This window comes from Vulpes vulpes, chromosome 13 (genome assembly GCF_048418805.1).
Source record: "Vulpes vulpes isolate BD-2025 chromosome 13, VulVul3, whole genome shotgun sequence".
In the NCBI taxonomy this organism is placed as follows: domain Eukaryota; kingdom Metazoa; phylum Chordata; class Mammalia; order Carnivora; family Canidae; genus Vulpes; species Vulpes vulpes.
The window spans coordinates 123,047,091-123,067,772 of record NC_132792.1 but is presented as its reverse complement, the minus strand read 5'-3'; the positions used below and the strand labels follow the sequence as shown (position 1 = coordinate 123,067,772).

The 20,682-nt window shown below is 38.5% G+C and overlaps 1 protein-coding gene across 13 annotated transcripts in view; it reads left to right on the top strand.

Annotated features, from left to right (window-relative positions):
• Positions 1-20,682, top strand: part of CNST (consortin, connexin sorting protein) — a 121,736-nt gene that overhangs the window by 81,957 nt on the left and 19,097 nt on the right. For all 13 annotated transcript variants that reach the window (XM_072732813.1, XM_072732812.1, XM_026003419.2 and 10 more), the window contains 6 exons: positions 4,792-4,822; positions 7,057-7,143; positions 7,604-7,718; positions 9,930-9,951; positions 10,118-10,214; positions 19,249-20,114. In XM_072732813.1, the coding sequence (XP_072588914.1) occupies positions 4,792-4,822; positions 7,057-7,143; positions 7,604-7,718; positions 9,930-9,951; positions 10,118-10,214; positions 19,249-20,114 (1,218 nt within the window). The remainder of the gene's footprint in view (positions 1-4,791; positions 4,823-7,056; positions 7,144-7,603; positions 7,719-9,929; positions 9,952-10,117; positions 10,215-19,248; positions 20,115-20,682) is intronic.

Here is a 20,682-nt window from a genome sequence, read left to right as displayed (position 1 = left end):
AAGTCATGCTTCTTAACTATCTCAGCAATCTGTCCTCCCTTGACAGAAGGGGCTTAGAGAACATGGTGATGGTTTAAAAGCAGGGCTTTGGGCTCCACCACTAACAGTCTAAATGACTTTCAGTTTGATCTGTAAAGTGGTGGAGGATCAAATGAAATAATGCGTGTAAAAGCACTTAACATAATGCTTGGTACACAGTAAGAGCCAAATAGATATTAAGCATTATGACTGTACCCTCACTGTCACTAATTCAAGGATTCCTTGTTAGGAGTGAAGGCTGGGGATCAGTGGGGCAGCAGAAGCCAGCTGATAGTTCCTTCGTCAGTCCAGGAATACAAGCTCTCCATCGCTTCCCAAGGGAGACACAAATCCAGGAGAGATGGAGGACGTTTGATGAATTTCTGTAACTCCCGGCCCCTCATGTTGATTCTTTCACCTGGATTTGTTAGTCATTGACATTTTGCCAAACTTTTGTGTCCCCCATCACCTGCACACATGCTTTCCACTGAAACGTTTTAAAGTAATCCTCAGGCATTTGATGGCCTCACCCTTAAATACATGTACATGTGTTTCCAAGCAAGCAGCTGCTCCCCAACATTTCCTGTAGGAGGTGAGATGCTGATATCTGAGTATTATTCCACAGACAGTCTGTAGTTGGGTTTCCCTCACATTGTTCACAAACGTAACTAATTTTCCCCTAACCCAGGATCCCATGAAAGACCCCACATTGCATTTGGTCATCAGGATTCTTTAGTCTTCTGTAATCTGAAACAGTCCCTGCCTTTTCTGTTTTTTTAACTTATACTGACACAAAGAGCCCAAGAATCTTTTTTTAATTTATTTTTTATTTTATTTTATTCATGTGAGAGAGAGAGAGAGAGCAAGCTGGGGGAGAGGTGGAGGGAGAGGGAGAAGTAGGCTCACCCATGAGCAGGGAGCCCCATGTGGGACTTGATCCCAGGACCCTGAGATCATGACCTGAGCCAAAGGCAGATGTACAACCAACTGAGCCATCCAGGTGCCCCATAAATTTCGCTAATTTTTACACTTTGGAGCATTTCAGTATGCAGTTCTAAACTCCAGGCTTAAATATCCAGCCTCCTGACATGTCTAAAAGAGCACTTCAAACTTAAGATGTATGAAATCAAACCTTGATCTCATTCTCCCAAATCTTCTGCTTCCCTAGTCTTCCTCCTTTTGTTAAATAGCAGCCCCGAGGGAACAAAAGACTCAGTCCTCACCTTCTAAAATCTAAAATCCAGAAGTGGCCAAAATAGGCATGTTTAGGAATATACAGTTTAAACGAAAAAAAAAAATGGAAGAACTCTGAGCACTTATTCCCAATGAAAGGAGAAAAGGGCAAGAGGGAGGAGGGCTTTGTGAACACATATAATAGGAGTATTTGACTCCTTAAACCACATGCATGCACAATTTTAATGAAAATAACTGAAAGGAGATATTGATAATTCAAGTATAAGGTGAGAAAAGCATACTAGTTACAGTCATTGTAGTGGCTACAGAGAGAGATGGATTGCAGTCCCTTTGAAGGAAAAATCCCTAGAACTTGATGTGGACAGGAAAGCAGATGCTAGAAGTCCTAGATGGCCAGGAGATCCAGACTGGATGAGTGGTAGTTCCAATAACAGAAATGAGGAATTGGAGAGGGAGAGTCCCTTTGGGGACAGTTGTTATTTTTGAAGTGATATTCCATCAGTGAATATGTGCTAAAGGCTGTTGGAAACATGACTACAGTTACATCAGTTATATATTTGTATTTTTAGCTCTCGAAACTCTTGAAGATTCCATTTTAAAATTCTTGTTCTCAGTATGAGTAATCTTTTGTATACTTAGTTAATATGATTACAGGTTAGCTCTAAGTATATAACTGAAGTCATAAACATGGAAGCTTTTCATATAGAAGTCAGAGGAAAAGCATCAAGTGTGGTACTCTGCTCAGTGAATTTGTACTAGAACTGATGTCAGACTCAGGAAATGGACCCACTGGGATCCTTGAAGCCAGTCTCCGTGACTGTGGTAAAAAAATAAACCTTCCTTCTTCCCTTTTCTGGTTTCTGGTAGGTAAAAGAATCCTGAAGCCAGAATAACCCTAAAACTATTACCCTCCCAAAGTGACTGTCAACTTACTTCTTCACATGATTCTACTCTGCATCTTGCACTTCTGGTTCAGACTCTGACTCAAAAACCATTTTCAGCACTTATTGCTATGTGATGACCACTACCCTAGATATGCACTCCCTCACTTAATCCTGACCGTAGCCTAGCATCCTTGTCTTGCAGAATTGTAGGTATTATTGTCCCTGTTGCACAGATAAGGAAGCTGAGGCTTGAGGCATTGCATGTCCAAAGTCACATGACTAACAGTGGCAAAGTTTGGACCAGAATGCAGTCCTTATTCATCTCCACGCCTCATGTTCTTTCTGCTCTACCAGGCTACTTCCCAGATTTAGATATATGGACATCAAAGAAAATCCCGTCTGCTCTTGCCCTGCTGGACTTGCCAGGGGTGTGTTTCTATAGTGGAAATGGCTTAGGTATTTATTTTCGTCAGCTGCTCTTTCACCTAGAAATGCCTATTATTTTTGAGACATTGGATGTCAAGATACCTTTATAGTTGTTTTTATGGTATTGGAACTGTCACAGAGATCTGAAAGCTAATTGAAATTTGGATTTCTGTGGTGCCAGGAAGTCTGGTTTATAAAAGTATGAAGCTTTTTATAAATAACTATGTGCCAATGGTACACAAATGCACAAAGTCAAGGAGAGTAGCTTTGAATAGCCAGAAATTTAATCTTCATGGGCAACCTGAAACAGTATTTGATGTACAGAAGAGAAACTATATGCCATGCAAGAGACTTTTTTCACTGGAAGTTGATAAATGAAATGTTGGGGATTTCTATTAGGTGTAACCCAGTAGTGTGCTGGAGCTCGCTACTACTAGCTCATGAGAACCATATTCAGTGGTCCATCATGGTAGCTTGACATTGGCTATGATAGAAGTATTGACAACACAGAAATGAGCAAACGCTACAAATCAGGGCTCTCCCCAGTACTCTAGAGCCAAATGTAGGCTGTGTGTCAGCCCATTACTGGTTGTAGTATATGAAATTCTTGTTTTATAAGTAAAACTGGTTAAATATTGACAATTTGATTCAGTTCTGGTTAGTACTGTCATACTGTTGATGAACTGTCAAAAGACAAGCAGAATCTTGAGAAGCAATTTATCCTTTGCAAAGTCCTCAGAGTAGAGAGTCAGTATGGATCAAGATTAGGTTAAACTAAAACTTTACCAAGAGGTGATTGAGTCCAGTTGTATATTGCTCATGGAAAACTGTTAGAGTTATAGTATAAATTTTAAGGTAAGAAAATATTTTCCTTTAAAGTATGCTGTTTTTATTGTGGGATTTGGGAAAAGCCATTTCTTTTTGTTGCTAGATTATAGGTTTGACAAGTACTGTGTTGCTCTTTGCAGTGGCAGCTGGCTGGAAAATGGTGGTAGGGACCTATAGATGGGACACCTTTCTTACTAGAAACTTAGAATGAAACTATTTTATTTTTTTATTTTATTTTATATTTTTTATTTTTATTTATTCATGAGAGACACAGAGAGAGAGAGAGAGAGAGAGGCAGAGACATAGGTAGAGGGAGAAGCAGGCTCCCTGCAGGGAGCCGGATGCGGGACTCAATCCTGGGTCTCCAGGATCACGCCCTGGGCCAAAGGCAGGCACTAAACCACTGAGCCACCCAGGCATCCCCAGAACGAAACTACTTTAAAAGTATAAAGTATTTATATGAAATATTCTAAATATGACAACAGTTTGTGCAAGTATTTCTCAGTGAATAGTTTTACTGTTGTTCTATTTATAAATGCTATATCTAAATAAATGTATTACTAAAAGATCCCAAAATGTTTAGAATCAAAGAATTTCTTAATTTAAATATGCCTTAGAATGAATCTGGTAACTGATAAGCCTTGACTAGGACAAGATTCTGACTCTGGACCCCTCTATCCAGTGCCCTTTATCCTGTGCTGCACTGTGTATTTCAGATATCATTGCTCAACTCTTAGCACTTGACCCTGCATTTTCTGAAATATCGAAAGAGAACCAAAAGTCAAAAGTCAGTGTCCCATGAGGTACTTGGTGAAATACAAATGAGTCTTAGGTGACTTGACACATTTTAACTTTTTTTTTTTTAAGATTTTATTTATTTATTAGAGAAAGGGAACATGCATAAGCATGAGGTGGAGGGAAGAGGCACAAAGAGAAGCAGACTTCCACTGAGCAGGAAGCCCGACTTGGGGCCCAATCCCAGGACCCTGAGATCATGCCCTGAGCCGAAGGCTGAGGCTCAACTGACTGAGCCACCCAGGCGCCCCACACATCTTAACTTTTTTATTTAGAATACAGAGTCACTCTTTTACCTGTGTTATACCTTTATAAGCCCCCACAGTATTTTCCTCCATCTTTAAGAAATTCTTATTTCTAAACTCTAATGAATTGATGAAGTTAGCCTTGATTTGAAATAGAATAAGGAGAGAGGGGTTGCTATAAAGACCAAAGAATGTTTCTGCTTTGCTTCTTGCAATCAGTGACTTCAAGAAATGTGTACTATACCTACAGTCAGATTTCTTCTCAACTGGTAAGTGTAGTTTAGAGTTTTTTTAGTTTGATATCAGAGACTTTGAGAGTGTCAAGGTCCTAATTTTGTGCCTTCTCATCCAACTATTAATCTAACTTCCTGTCTTTTTGTTTGTTTGTTTGTTTTTAACAGATAGCAGAATCCTATTTCCAGGAGGAGGACTGTATCCTTTTCTTTATTACAGGAAGAAATTCATAGGATGCATAGAGAACTCAGTTTTTTAAACTGAGATTTACATACTATATATATATATATATATATATATATATATATATATATATATATATTATATGTATATATGTGTGTGTGTGTATATATATATAGTTTTATATATATATAGTTTTTATATATAAAATATATAGTTGTTTTCTATCTCTCTCTATATATATAGTTTATATATATATATGTATGTGTGTGTATATAATTGTTTTCAATGGATTTTAACAGCTGTGTGCACCCATGTAGCTACCTCAGAAGGCAAGGTATAGAGAATTCCTGCCACTCCAGAAAATTCTCTAGAACCACCTAAATTTGGCCTTCCGTGAAGAAGCTCCAATTTCACCACAATCTAAATATTTGTGTGTTGGGGGAGGGGGAACACAGTGCTGGAAAATATAATTTAAAAACCCATTGGGTTTTCTTTCTTTTGAATTAAAACAGAAGTGCAAGTCAAGTGATACTCATATGGTAGAGCCTGTTGAGCATATTACACACAGTAAATCTCGTGACTATCTTATTCTAGCTTTCGGCTGCAAAGGGAAGACTGAATTCTTCACTTGTAATAAACAGAACAGATGCTGTCAAGTGAGACTGCATATTAGCTTTTGTATAGGAAACATTTCTTTACTCAGTTTTCCAACTGCCCTTTGTAAAAATTGCTTCTCTTTTCCAGGAATGGCCCAGTATAGATTCTCTAGAAGGAATGTGCCCTAAACATCTGTGTTTCCCCATTTGTGTGATTTCAACTCCCTCCCAATCTTGTTGACTTTTACCACATCTCTAAGCAGATTGAGGGAAATGCAGTTATGATCCTGACCCCTATCAAACCAACTGTGGTCACCACTTCAGACAACAGCAATGCATGATTAAGTGCACAGGAGATCTAATTCTGGTGGAAGGGAAGCTAGAACTCTTTTTCTAACCAAATAATGAGCACGATGCAATGCAGTACAGAATAGCATCCACATCCTGAGGAACTTCTTAGTGTGCAAACCCATGAGCCTTAGTATCAGAGCTTTTGGAGGTCAGACCCAGAAATATGCATTTTAGCAAGGTTTTCAGATTATTTTTTTTAAGATTTTATTTATTTATTCATGAGAGAGACACAGAGAGAAAGACAGAGAGAGGCAGAGACACAGGCAGAGGGAGAAGCAGGCTTCATGCAGGGAACCTGATGTGGGACTCGATCCTGGGGTTTCCAGGATCAAGCCCTGGGCCGAAGGTGGCACTAAACCACTGAGCTACCCAGGCTGCCCTGATTTTTATGTTCAGTGAAGTTTGAGAAACATTGGCATACTTTAAGTCATAGAAAATGGAATTGTCCCCACTTCTCCCTGCCCTACTTAATGATTCTGGAATATTTTGAAGGCTACAGATGAGAGAGAGAGAGAGCTGAATCTCCAAGTGATCATGGGAAGGGAAAATAGCTAAACAGTGAGTTTTTCCTCTTCTCTCTTTCTGGGTCAACATTTAGAACATGGCCCAAAGGAAGATAGACAGTTGGACAATTTAGCACGACCTCATATGATGCTAAGTATGTGATACAGATGGAGAAGGCAGAAGCTTATAAGAAAATCTACAAAAGAGTAGAAGCACATAACTATGAAAATCACTCTGGCCAGTTAATTTTTTTTTCAGTTAATTAAATTTTTACAAAAGATCCATATAATGTTGTACTCTGTCCTTGTTTTGGCTAGTAAGCCTTTGGTCCTATGGGAGAAAAGCATTCAGTGAGAAATAAGTAGAGTCAAGATGAGCTGAAATCAGGAACACACATTTGACCAGAGGGTAATGTAGCTGCTTGACAGAAAGTGATTTTAGGAGAGGGAAAAAATGGGAAACGTTTAGATTCCAGGATTCCATGTGGGTCTGTTTCCAATTCAGTTACCCTTAATTGATTCTGCCAGAGATATACTGGTAAGCTGGCATTCCTTCAGCATTAAAACCTTCTTTTAGTTTCTGTTTGCTGATAGAATGGAACCCGAGTAGCTATGGCATCACATGCTACATTGAACTTAACCTACTCCAAACCAAGAAACCCTAATTTAAAACTATTTAGAGTGCTTTCATTTTTTTGGTAAGCTCCAAATTTCCCAGTTTTGATTGGACATTCTTCTTCAAATAAGAAGCTACATGTAAAGAGTCTGGATTTCTATTTTCCTCAAATTTTGTATTCAGATGAGAAAGCAATGAAATTCATTCAGCTTGAACGACTGTATCATGAGAAGTTACTCGCAAATCTCTCTGCCATTCAAGAAGAGTGGGGTAAGTACAGGCTACCATAGGATGTGCAATTATCAGTAATCTGACATGTTCCTATCTAGAAATTTAACATATTTGACCTGGCTTTTTGTAAGTCAGGAAATAGATGTTTCCATAGTCAAGTTAATGTTGCAAAGAAAGTAGCATTTTTACCACAAGTCTATGTCATTGTGAGAAAATTTCTCTCTTTGTATTTTGTTCTTTGCATCAATGCCAAGAAAAGAACACTTAAAACTGTTTGCATTTCTTCTGATTCCTTGGCATGCCCTCTGGCTAATTTAGTCTCTGAGATAATATTTACTCATAGTGAAAAGTAGTCACTTAGTTATTTCTGTGTTAATAACTTGGGTTGCATGAGAAGATAATTTTGCATGGAGATCTTTATTAGTGGTACTAGTTAACTACTTTTGCCCCCTAAATATGTTTGGTAGTAGCTAATAATTAATAAATATTTTAAATTTAGAAACAAAATGGAAAACTGTACAACCACATACAGTTACATCTCTAAGGAATTCAGAAAAAGGATTTAATGGTGAAGATTTTGAACAGCTTACCAAATTTTGCACAACACATCAAGAGTAAGTACATCAGTATTTGTGTAGAATGAGTTGGAGTAGAGTATTGAAGCATTGTAGTGCTGGCTATCTGAAATTCATGATCCATTTTTTATTTGTTAATGTTTTCAGCTGGAGAAATTAAATCAGGTAAAATAAAATGATTGGCTTTTTCCAGCTTCTATCTGATTAGCTTTTATCTTTCTCAGCTTCTATTATAATTTCTGAGAGAGAAGTAAGTAAAAGTTCAACTTTACATAAGTTCAAAGCACCTTCTAATCAGAAATTTTAAAATATATAACTTCAATTTTGATCTCTTTTTGGTTAAGAAATTAGGTGATTGAAATAGAAGAAAGTTGTATATTAGGATTTTTTATTATACTTGTTTGCCAGTGTTTGTAGGTTGTTGTAAAAAACAATCTGTAAGATTTGTCTAATAGTGGGATGTAGAAACAGTATGATACTTAACCAAAATACTGCAAAAGGAAAGCTATATTTACCAGCTATTTTTTTTACACTTACCAGATCATTTTATTTTATTTTTTTTTACCAGATAATTTTAAATTGCTTGATTTGTATCAAAAATTAGGATTTTCAAAACTAAATTATAGTAATAATAAAGCACTTAAATATATTTTCGGAAAAAATAAATAAATATATTTTCAGAATTCATTATTCTAAGACTCAGAATTCTGAAGGTGAGGGGACTTGGTAGTGTTTAAACTAGTGCAGATGTCTGGGATGTATAAGAATCCTTGATACAGAAGCTAGAAGATTTCATTCTGTTGATAACTTTTTCTCCTTTTCCACCAAAATTAACTAAAGAAGTAAACTAAAAGTGTATTTGTCACTGATGAAACAGACCCAAGTAATTGTTGCTTAGCTCACTCGTAGATAGTTGCTTTAGGGTCTAATTATTTTGGAGACCAGCCTTTGAAGAATCTTTGTAGATTCAAAAATGTTGCTCATTGATGAAACATGATAGTTTTCTTCCATTGATTTGAACCTTTGAAACAATATTTTTAGGGACTCTGCATTATAATCTAGTTTCTTAGGATGTTAAATAAATTGTTTAACTTCTTAGACTTCTAAAATAATGGAATCTTTTACGATAGATAAAGGAGATTATGTTCTTTCAAAATATTCAGAACAGACACTTTCCCTGTCTTACCCATGGAACTCATAGTTTTTAAATGTGTTGGAGTTGTCTAAATTATTTAAAAACAAATATTTATTTCATATAATATTGACACAGCACTTTTAGCTTTAAATTTGGATAACCCCCCAATTTTTTTACTATAAAAAGTAGTGTTTAATTTACTTACATAAAAATGCAGAAGCTCAGGGAGGTTTTATATACACATACATGTCTGTGGAACTACCACTGACCAAGACAGAATAGTCCAGCCCCTCAGAATGATCCCTCACGCTTGTACCAGGTCAGTACCCACTCCCCAAAATAACCACTATCTAAGCTCCATAACAGTCTGTTTGCCTGTTCTGTAATTCTTATAAACGTAGTCATACAGAATGCAGATTTCTGTGTTAACTGCTGTTGCTCATCATTGTGTTAGGTCTGTGTTCCATGTTGTTGCATGTAATGGTAATTAGCTCAGTTTTATTCCTGTGCAGATACACTGTGTGATTATGTATCAATTTATTTATCCATGATATTGTTAACAGGCATTCAGATCGTTTCTGGTTTCTGAGTATTGTGAATTAAATGGCTCTGAATATTTGTGTGCATACCTTTTCTGTGGACAAATGCATTCTCTTATCCTTGATATCCCCTTAAAACACATAATACTTAAAAATTCCTTTTTTTGTTGCCCGTTTCCATGGATAATGCCAATAAAGTTATCTTTTATCATAACCTGTTTCAGGCTATAATGACATAAACTGGAATTTTGAAAATATGTGTATAAAATACTCTTTACATTATTAGCAACATATTAATATTCTTTTTTTTTTTTTCTGGGGCTAAGTATTCACAGCTTCTTTGAGGGTTTTCAGTAGTAGTTGACTAGCTGAGAAAGTAACACATGATAGAGCTGCCCTTTGAACTGTGTGAACCAGTGGTAATGTTTCAGCCCTGGAAATGTTCTGTGCTAATATTAGAATCCAGAGAAGCTATATTTTATTTTTACAGCCATTTCAGTGACATTTGTTTGGAAGCATATTGCTGCTGTAATTTTTTTTAAATCTTGTTTTTGTTTTTGTTTTTTTTTCCTACAGTCCTCTTTTATCCAAACATAAGGTAAGAGACTGTTTCCTCGAAAATATTTATGGCAAAATGTTAACTCTTATGTCTGTTGTGTGGACTGTTTTAGGAAATAATCAAACCTTTCTCAAATTATTTTCAGCTTTCTAACTTAACGGAATAGTTTCCCCAAGTTTTTTGTTTTTGTTTTTTAACTTTTTAGATAGCAGCTGTAGAAAAACCTCTGGGAAGGAAATGCTTTACACAGTTAATAGTTTCTGAGGATCCAAAGGAAAGAGGAGCCACAGCCAAAGAGCCGGGTATGTTTTTACATTAGAAAGAGGTGTAAGAGGGGCACCTGGGTGTCTCAGGGTGCGATCCTGGGGTCCTAGGGATGGAGTCCTTCTTGGGCTCCCTACAGGGAGCCTGCTTCTCCCTCTCCTGTGTCTCTGCCTCTCTCTCTCTCTTTCTCTCTCTCTCTCTCTCTCATAAATAAATAATCTTAAAAGAAAAAAGGAAAGAAAGGGTTGTAAGACGCACCCGCCTCTTAAATTTTGCAAGTGTTACAAGGACTATTTGTGCATTTTTTTGCATATACCTCTCCTACCAGACAAATTGCAAAGCGAGAATCTTTTTATATTGTGTAACCCTATTTTTAGATATCTAGTCATGGAAATTGTAACATCTAAATTCTTATAGAAACAAAGTTACTTCCATGTTTTCAGTAGATAGTTATATCTATCTGAGTATGACAAAATTGTACAAAAATACTCTGAAACAAAGTTGGTTTTGGTATATTCAGATACATTTTTCTGTTTAAAAACCAGCAATTATGTACAGATTTGACCAGAAATTTATGCTGTAAATCTAGATATTTAAGAGCTCTGTTTCTTAGTTTTTTATCTTCTCTTCCCTTTCTTATAAACTAATAACTTATGGTGTAATTTAATTTCCATGTATACATTTCTAAAGCATTTATATTTTATACCACTTTCTGTGTCTTATGCTAAAAGCTCAAAGATTTTTAGAAACTCTTACAGTACTAATATATGTTCATTATAAAAATTTTAGGAAAAATAAATACATACATACATACATACATACTTTAGAAAATAAATAACTACATTTTAGGGTGTTTGTTTTTCCTGACGTATGATTTTAGTGCTGATTTATATTCTGAGGCTCCATGTTCCTGGGCCTGAGACCTGTCCTAGTAAACATGCAGCATCAGGTGTTATGACTGAGTTGCCTAAAGAGATAAGATGATGGTGATGACGATGCCTTGAATGTAATCTGCTGTCTTCTCTTTACAAAGCCTCTTTTCCCCCTCTAAATCATTATCCCCTCTTCTTCTGTGAGGTGAATTTGGGATATTGCCTCAAGTCCATCCTACTATTCTCTGTTCTTCCTGTCTCTTCTCTTTTTTTCATTTTTTTAACAAATTGAAGTTTTCTCCAAATAAAATTATATTCCATATTTTGTATTTTGAAATACAAACTTCTCTTCCTTTTTCTCCCTTTACCTTTTTTTTTTTTAAAGTCCTACAAGTAAGTTTGTGATTTTCTTTATTTGGGGTATGTTGATACACAATGTTACCTTTGTTTCAGGTGCACAACATTGGACATCCCTATACGTTACGCTGGGCTCACCATAAGTATAGCTACTAGCTGTCATCATGCAATGCTATTACAGTTGACTATAATGATATAGTCAACTATATACAGTTGACTATATCATTGACTATATATTCCCTACAGTGTACCTTTTATTATTCCTTTGGCTTTTTCATTCCTGTATCTCTCACTCTTCTTCACCCATTTTGCCCTTCCTGCCCTCTCCTCTCTGACAACCATTAGTTCATTCTCTGTATTTATAGATCTGATTCTGTGTTTTGTCTGTTTATTCATTTGTTTTTTAGATTCTACAGGTGTGTGAAATCATTTGATATTTGTCTTTCTCAGTCTGGCTTATTTCACTTAGCATAATACTCTCTAGATCTGTCCATGTTGTTGCAAATGGCAACATATCATTCTTCTTGATGGCTAATATTCCATTGTAGATATACCACATCTTCTTTATCCTTTCATCTGTCAGTGGACATTTGAGGTGCTTCCATATCTTGGCTATTGTAAATAATGCTGTGATAAATGTAGGAATGCACATTTTTTCAAATTAGTGTTTTTGTTTTCTTTGGGTAAATACTCAGTAGTATCAGGAATTATTGGATCATATGGTAAATCTTTTTAATTCTTTGAGGAACCTCTATACTATGTACAGTGGCTGTCTCTTTTTCCAGTCATTTTTATATTGGAAATTATAGTAAAATTAGCTTTATAAAGATCTTAAAGAGGGAGGAATTCACAAAATAGCCTCCCACTTTGGATATGGCTGTCTCCATGGTCTGTGCTTTGGGAAGACTGCTGTTACTGGCTGGTTGGTTTGACCAGTAGCACCGGTTGCTGCAGCTCAGGCTCAGCACTATTTCTAGCTTTCTAGCTTGGGCTCTGCTGTGAGATATGTGGTACAGAAAACTGAGCTACCACATTCAAGTCACTTCCTTGTGCTTTGACTCACAACTAGAAACTGTGTCTTCAAAAAAAAAAGAAAAGAAAAAAAACTGTGTCTTCTGGTTTACAACTGAATGCAGCATCCTTCTGCTGAGTAAGTTGTATGCATCATCAAGACTTTCCTAATGCAGACATCTCCCCTGACAACCATCTCAGGAGGAAGGTAAATTCTGGGGAGAGAAATCTTGCCATGTCTGATAAAACAGTATCTTTTAAAGAAGAGTGTCAACTCTCCCAGAATTAATTTCCTCAGATTGGTTATTTTCTGAATAAATGCATAGAAATGTGAGAAAAGTAGAAATATGAAAATAATCCTTTAAATGATTGTTATTAAATGTATTTTTCTTGTTTTACCTCATATTCCTCATTTTTAACAACATCCGACATGTAGTCCAATCTAGACTTGCCTTTTCTTGTTCTTTATCTCCAAATTCCTTGTTCTTAAGTTCTTCTATAATACATAACTTGCCGTTTTTTGTGTAAATGTTAAAGATATTGTTTCTGGAGCCAGACTGGTCTGGTTTGAATCCTGTCTCCACCATGTAAAACTGTGTGACCTTAGGCAAGTTGCCTAACTTCTCTGGGCCTCTCTTTCCTCAGCTCCGCAATGTGGACACTAATAGTACTTACCTCATAGGATTTTTGTGAGGATTCAACTAGTCATTTCATGTTAAAAGTTCAGGGGGGGGGGGGGGGGGACCCCTGGGTGGCTCAGTGGGTTGGTGCCTGCCTTCAGCCCAGGGTGTGGTCCTGGAGTCCTGGGATCAAGTCCCACGTCAGGCTCCCTGCATGGAGCCTGCCTCTCTCTCTGCCTGTGTCTCTGCCTCTCTCTCTCTGTGTCTCTCATGAATGAATGAATGAATGAATGAATAAATAAATAAATAAATAAATAAATAAATAAATAGTTCAGAATGGAACCTGCCCCGAGAGCAGAACTCAGTATATGCTCACTGCTCTTTCTTCTCTTCCTCCTCTTCACATTATCACCACCCCTGCTAATGGTGTTCTGTTAATGTCCTCTATGTAGTATTCATTACAATCTACCATTGTTAAGTCTTCAAGTAATTTACACGGTATTTTGTATTTTCAGAACACCTTTATATATATTATTTCATCTGTTCCTCTTAACAACCAATGTAAATTAGCCTGAATCTATTTTAAGAAACTCAAGGAAGTAACTTATCCAGGAATAGAATTCATTAGAACTCAAGTCCAGACCCTAGTTTTCTGACCCTGAAGTCCAGGTATTTTATTAATTTATATTTTTCTTTATCAGGTAATATTTTATATGTAAAAAATCACACGCTACACAATACATTATCACAAACAACAAAATGAAGGTATGTAAGACTAATACCCAACAAAGGACCGAATTACTGTTGGTTGTTACAACTATCTTTGTGTTCCCATCTGCTCCATCCCCTACTTTCACCCCACTGCTGAAAAAAACCATCAGCCTGGGGTTTTTGTTTTTGTTTTTGTTTTTAAGATTTTATTTATTTATTCATGAGAGAGACAGAGAGGGGCAGAGACACAGGCAGAAGGAGAAGCAGGCTCCATGCAGGGAGCCCAACATGGGACCCGATCCCGGGTCTCCAGGATCACACCCTGGGCTGAAGGCGGCGCTGAACCGCTGAGCCACCTGGGCTGCCCGAGCCTGGGTTTTATACTTCTCTTTCCCTTCTCATTTTTTATTTATTTTTATTTTTAATTTTTAAAAATTTTATTTATTTTTTTGAAAGAGAGCAAGCACTCATGCGCAAGCAGTGGGGAAGGCAAGAAGGCCAGGGAGAGAGAATCTCAAACAGACTCCCCGCTGAGCATGGAACCCAACTGAGGCTCAGTGTCATGACCCTGAGATCATGACCTGAGCCGAAATCAAGAGTGGGACACTCAGCCGACTGAGCCACCCAGATGCCCCTCCCCTCCCATTTTTTTTCAATGTTTTTGAAGCACAATTTCCATACAAAAAAATCACCATTTTAAGTGTGTAATTTGAGGAGTTTTGACAACTGTATACATTCATATAACTATTACCCCAAGCACATCTTCATCATGCCAAAATCTTCTTCCCAATCCTCTTTACAATCAGTCCCTCCTCCATCCAGGCCCAGGCAACCCAGTGCTTCCTGTTACTATCAGTAGGTTTTCCTTGCTTTAGAATTTACTCTAAATAGAATTTTTCAGGATAATTTTCCAGAGGCACCATCTTGTTACATGTTATGATTAGTTCATTCCTTTTCATTGCTGAGTAGTATTCTACTCTTAGACTATACCACAATTTGCTTATCCATTCACCTGTTAATAGACATTTGGGTTGTTTCCATGTTGGGGATATCATGAATAAAACTTCTAATATTTTGAAAAAGATTTTTTTTATTTATCTGTTTAAGAGAGAGCATGAGCAGCGGAGGGGATGAACAGAACTTCTGTGAAGTCTTTTCTGTGGAGATATGATTTCATTTCTCTTAAGTAAAGAACTGAGGGTGGAATTGCTGGTCATAGGGAAGGTACATTTTTAATTTTCTAAGAAACTGCCAAGCTGTTCTCCAGGATACCCACCAGTGGTATGTGAGGACTCTAGTTGCTCCATATCCTTGCTGACATTTACTGTTGTCAGTTTTTTTTTTTTAATTTAGTCATTTTAGGAACATGAATATCATTGTGGTTTTAACTTGCTTTTCCCTGATGACTGGGTATGAACATTTTTAGTTTTGAATTCGCCTCTATAGAAGCCGGACATTATCAACATTTTGTACTTAGTTTAAGTATTTTTTTCAGTGTACTGTCCTGATATCACTCAGATGTTTGTACTTATGTTAATTATTGAGATATTCAGAAAATATAAGACATGTTCATTCATGAATGATTTAGTCTTATATCGTGAATTTTTGGGGAATTTTACCCTAAAGAGAACTCCTGGGCGGAGCACCCGCCTGGCTCAGTTGGAGGAGCATGTGACTCTTGATCTCCAGGCTTTGAGTCCAAGCCCTGTGGTGAGTGTAGAAATTACTAAAAAAATAAATAAATAAAATTTTAAAACAAGAAAGAGAGAACTCATGGGGGAATGGGAAATAACTCAGGGACATTTCTGTAGATTATGTGTTAGAATTTAGATTAAATCTAACTGCTCCTTTTAGAACTCTTTAACTCAGGGTCTATTAAGCATCTGTCATGCATGCAGCCATTTTTCTTTCTTTCTTTCTTTCTTTCTTTCTTTCTTTCTTTCTTTCTTTCTTTCTTTTTTTTTTTAAATCAAAGTGGAGTTTTTGTTGGTAGATGTGAAGTGAATGAAGTTGGGAATGACAGACTCACTAGATCTTTGGGTTCAGGAATACCGATTACAGAAATTCATGCTAATATTAACAGAAACATAAGCAATGATAAGTTTTATACTAGAATACTCGTCAAAAATTCAGAAAATATTTTTTATTAGAGTGGATCAAACATTTAACTTCATTTTTTCTTGGAACACCATTGAAATGTCAGAAAGGCATTCTTTGTTTTTTATGGGTTTTGTTTTTAAAGATTTTATTTATTTAAGACAGAAAGAGAGCACAAATGGAGGGAGCATCAGAGGGAGATGCAGACTCCCCATCAAGCAGTGACCCCAATGTAGAGCTCAATCCCAGCACCCCAAGATCATGGGCTGAGCCAAAGTCAGACCCTTATCTGACTGAGCCACCCAGACACCCCTAGAATGCATCCTCAAAGGCAGAAACCCACAGTGACAGAATTGACAAGGAAACAGCAGTGGATGTGACATCCAGAAATATCCAGAAGCTGGAAAGCAGGTAGATGAATGGCAACTAGCTTATTACACCAGAGAAAGCTGAAAGCTAAGTGTCCACAGGAACAATATCAAGTCCTGCCTGGAAAGGTTTGGGAATGGGAAGCACAGAGGTGCCTCTAATGTCCAGCATACAGGGTTGGACTGGCAATGGGAGGTTGGGTCGAAAGACTCTACAAGAAACACTTAGACATTTATAAGCCCTTTCTACCAAGCAGGAAGTTGTTTATTTTGTAGAGCATCTGAACTGGAAGAACTGTGGATGTGCATCAGGCACAACTCAAGGAAGGGGTATTATATAGAAAATGAGGACTGAGTGCAAATCTTAACCCCTGAACAGTGGCAAGAGCCTTATCTAGAACCCTGGTCTCCTGCTTCCTCTCAGAGACACTGGCTACTTGTCCAGGAGATAAAACCTCCAGATATTCATATTAAAATTCATATTAGGGCAGCCAGGGTGGCTCAGCGGTTTAGCACCGCCTGCAGTCCAGGGTGTGATCCTGGGGACCCGGGATCGAGTCCCACATCGGGCTCCCTGCATGGAGCCTGCTTCTCTCTCTGCCTGTGCCTCTGCCTCTCTCTCTGTATATCTCTCATGATTAAATAAATAAAATCTTTTAAAAAATTTTCATATTAAAGGCCTCCCAGCAAATGGCCCAGGCCCTCTTTGTCCCATACGGAGGACTGACTCCTCCTGGAGAACTTGCCTTTAACCACAGAGCTGCATGTTGTCTCATTTAAGAAAGCCTCAGATAGGAAAGACAAAACCAAATCAGCCTGTCAAGCCCAAAGAAGCTCAAAGGAAATAAAATGGAGAGAACAGATGAAAGCTTTAAATAAATGAACAGTGTCACAGGTTAGAGAGAATATTGTATACATAAAAACAAGAATAAGGAGCTGTTTTAAAATAAGAAAAACATTCAGGGAAAGAAAATGCTCTTTGAAGTTAAAAAGAATGATACCCACAATAAAAAATTAATTACAGGACACCTGGGTGGCTCAGCTGTGCGCCTCGATTCTTGATTTCAGCTCAGGTCATGATCTCACAGTCGTGAGATCAAGCCCCACGTCAGGCTCTGTGTTGAGTGTGGAACGTGCTTAAGATTCACTGTCTGCCTCTGCCCCTCCACCCCTCACTCTCCTGCACTTTCTCTCTAAAAAAATAAATAATAAAAATTAAAATTAATTAGAAAAGTCAAAAATTGAGGCAGCATCCCCGAAAGTTAATCCGAAAGCAAAGAGGAAGAGTGTGGCAGGAAAGGTAAAGATGAGCAGTCCATGAGGCCAGATCTGAAGACAAGCATTCTAGAATGAGAGAACAGAAAGCAACAAATAATTAGGGAAATAATACAGGAAAATTCCCAGAATTGAAGTTCATGAGTTTCCAGGTTCAAAGTCCCACCAAGTACCCAAAACAAAGAAAGAGAAACTTCAAGAAGCTTCAGGACCAGGACCAGATACAAGGAAAATAATCTAAATCTTCAAGGATGCAAATGTAGGTTATGGGAGATTGGCATTCAGATTAGTTGAGAGACTCCGCAGCCCTACCAGAGCGGGACACGGTACAGCATAGTCAGGGGTGAAGGAAAAGACTTTCAGATCTAAACAACCTTAGGTTTACCTTCCATATGCCTTAAAAAGAAAAAAAAAAATTCCAAGAGAATAAGCAAAGAGAAGACCTGGGATTCAGAAACAATGTTTCTAGCACAGAACCAGAGGGAATTCCAGGGATCACGGAAGGGAATTCCAGGACAAGCCCTGTGTAACTGACCTAGAGAGCAGCTCCGGTTAGGAGCTCAAGAAGGTATCTTGTGTGGTTTTTTTTTAAGATTTTTTTTTTTTTTTTACTTTTTAAAGTAAACTCTACACTCAATGTGGAGCTCAAACTCAAAACCCTGAGATCAAGAGTCACATGCTCCACTGACTGAGCCAGCCAGCTGCCCAAAGAAGGATATATTTTAAAACTGATGGTATAGGGATCCCTGGGTGGCGCAGCGGTTTGGCGCCTGCCTTTGGCCTAGGGCGCGATCCCGGAGACCCGGGATCGAATCCCACGTCGGGCTCCCGGTGCATGGAGCCTGCTTCTCCCTCTGCCTGTATCTGTTGATACATAGGATATACTTGTATATCTGTCAGAGTCTGGAGATATGTAGGCAAGGATTTTGTTGTTTTTTTTTTTTTTTTTTTGATGGAGAGTGAGCACAAGTAGAGGGAGTGTCAGGCAGAGGGGCAGACTTCCTGCTGAGCAAGGAGCCTGATGCAGGGCTCCATCCCAGGACCCTGTAGGGATCATGGCCTGAGCCAAAGGCAGACACCTGAGCCACCCAGGCGCCCCAGCAAGAATTTTTATTACATGAAGGAATGAGGCAGTTACCAAGAGTACGCAAAATAAGTGGAAAAGAGAAAGGAAAATATATCCTACTACACCGTGTGAGTCAGTCGTGAATACTACTTATAAACCCATAGCAAGGTAAATGTGAATATCGATTTGCCCCAGAATTGTGTTGAATTGTAGTGAGAAGCTAGAGAAGGGGAAATAATATACCACTGGGGGAAAGGAATAGAAAGAACCGAGAGAACTAATCCTCTTCTTCCCCAGTAGGTAGTTTTTAAAACTGAAAAAATCAGCAACAGCATAAATGTTATCTGTTGGTAAATGGAGGGTAAATATGAAAGGAATTATAGAAAGCCAGTAAAGTTCAAAAAACCGTCTTTCAACCTTTGAAAAAATTACTTGTTCCATGAATAATGAAGAACTCTGCATTCATATTCGTGTTCTGAACAGTGTTAATTTCTATATGTAAAGGGTTATTTAATATATAATATTAGAGTATTTCCTCTCTCTAAGGACCCCATTAATCCAGCAGATGCAATTTCCACTGGAGAGGTTTCAAATTTTGTTGTGTCATACATATTATTCACATCTGTCCCTTGCCCTTTCCTCCTGTGCAAAGTGTTGTTTTGAACCTTAAACAACTTGTTTTTCTTCGTCTTCAGAGAGTGAAAGTTGTCTTGGCGCTGCGCCAGGGGGAGAAAGCCAGCGTCATCAAGAGCAAACCCGGGAGAGGAGTAGCCCCTGCTGTCCTCACATGGACAGGCTGGCCGATCCCCCGCGCCTGCCTGTAACTTCAGGGAAGGACCACGGGGGGGAGGAGCCGCTCTGCAGCGCCGAGGCCCCGCGGGAGCTGCCCGCCCAGCCCTGGGACGCCTGCGAGGATGACAGCCGCCTGCAGCTGCCTCTCCCGGGGCCCAGCGGAGATGTGGCCACAATAGGCCTGGCTGCAGACCCCGCCGTGGCGCTCCCCAGCGAGTCCATGAGAGAGCCGCTCATCTCCCCCGGCTCTGACCTCATAACACCTGCGCTGATCTCCGAGGGAAGATATTCACAGACTCACAGAAAGGGACTCCGTTTACCACTTAAGGATGCTTCGGAGGCGTTGCCCACGGACCGACTGGAACATAGGGAATTCAATGAGCTGCAGCAACCTGATCTCCCAGACAGCGATGGAAAATCACCGCTGGGGCCGCCTGACCCCCAGCGCTCTGAGAGCGCACTTGGTGAGGGTAATAAGGTGTCTGTCTTAAGTGCAGCTCCTCCAGGGGTGTGTATGGCCCCGGAGGAGGTGGTGGATGAGGACGATCGAGTCAGCAGAGAGACTGAAGACTATTTGAACAGCCTTTTAGAAGGTTGCTTAAAAGACACCGAGGACTCCCTGTCCTGTGAAGAGAACCAAGAGGAAGACTCGGACCTCCTTCCAGATCTTTCTCCTGAAGAAGCCTCCTACAGTCTGCAGGAGGATCTGCCTTCCGACGACAGCTCTCTTTCTCTTGATGACCTCGCAAAAAGGATAGAGATTGCAGAGGTAAGTTTGGGATTTAATAGAAGAGCAATTAAAAGCAAAAGGAAATTTAAAAAACACCTCTGCTAAATAGTGCCTTGGTTTTGTACATTTTCCCTGGTTTCCAACATGACAGGGAAATCTACCTAACATAAACTTTTAATAATTAGTAATTTTATTTTGTATATGGATTGAATAAGATGACTTTTGATCATGATGTTTATACCTCAGGAACTTTTATTGCATGCCTCCAGGGAAAGTTAGTGTTAGCAACACTGTTTCTTATTCTGCTGTCACTTTGACAGTTCTGGCAATTACGATCAAGGCAAGATTACTTACATTCTTGTAAGAAAATCTCATTTTTCCCCCACATACATCTAGAAGTTAAAACACATACTCACTATTTCTTATGATTATTACTATATTTTTTAATTCTTTAAAAGATTACAACAGAACAAAGGAAACGTTTTATTATTTTTTTTTAAGGTTTTATTTATTTATTCATGACAAAGAGAAAGAGAGAGAGAGGCAGAGGGAGAAGCAGGCTCCACGCAGGGAACCCAACGTGGGACTCGATCCCGGGTCTCCAGGA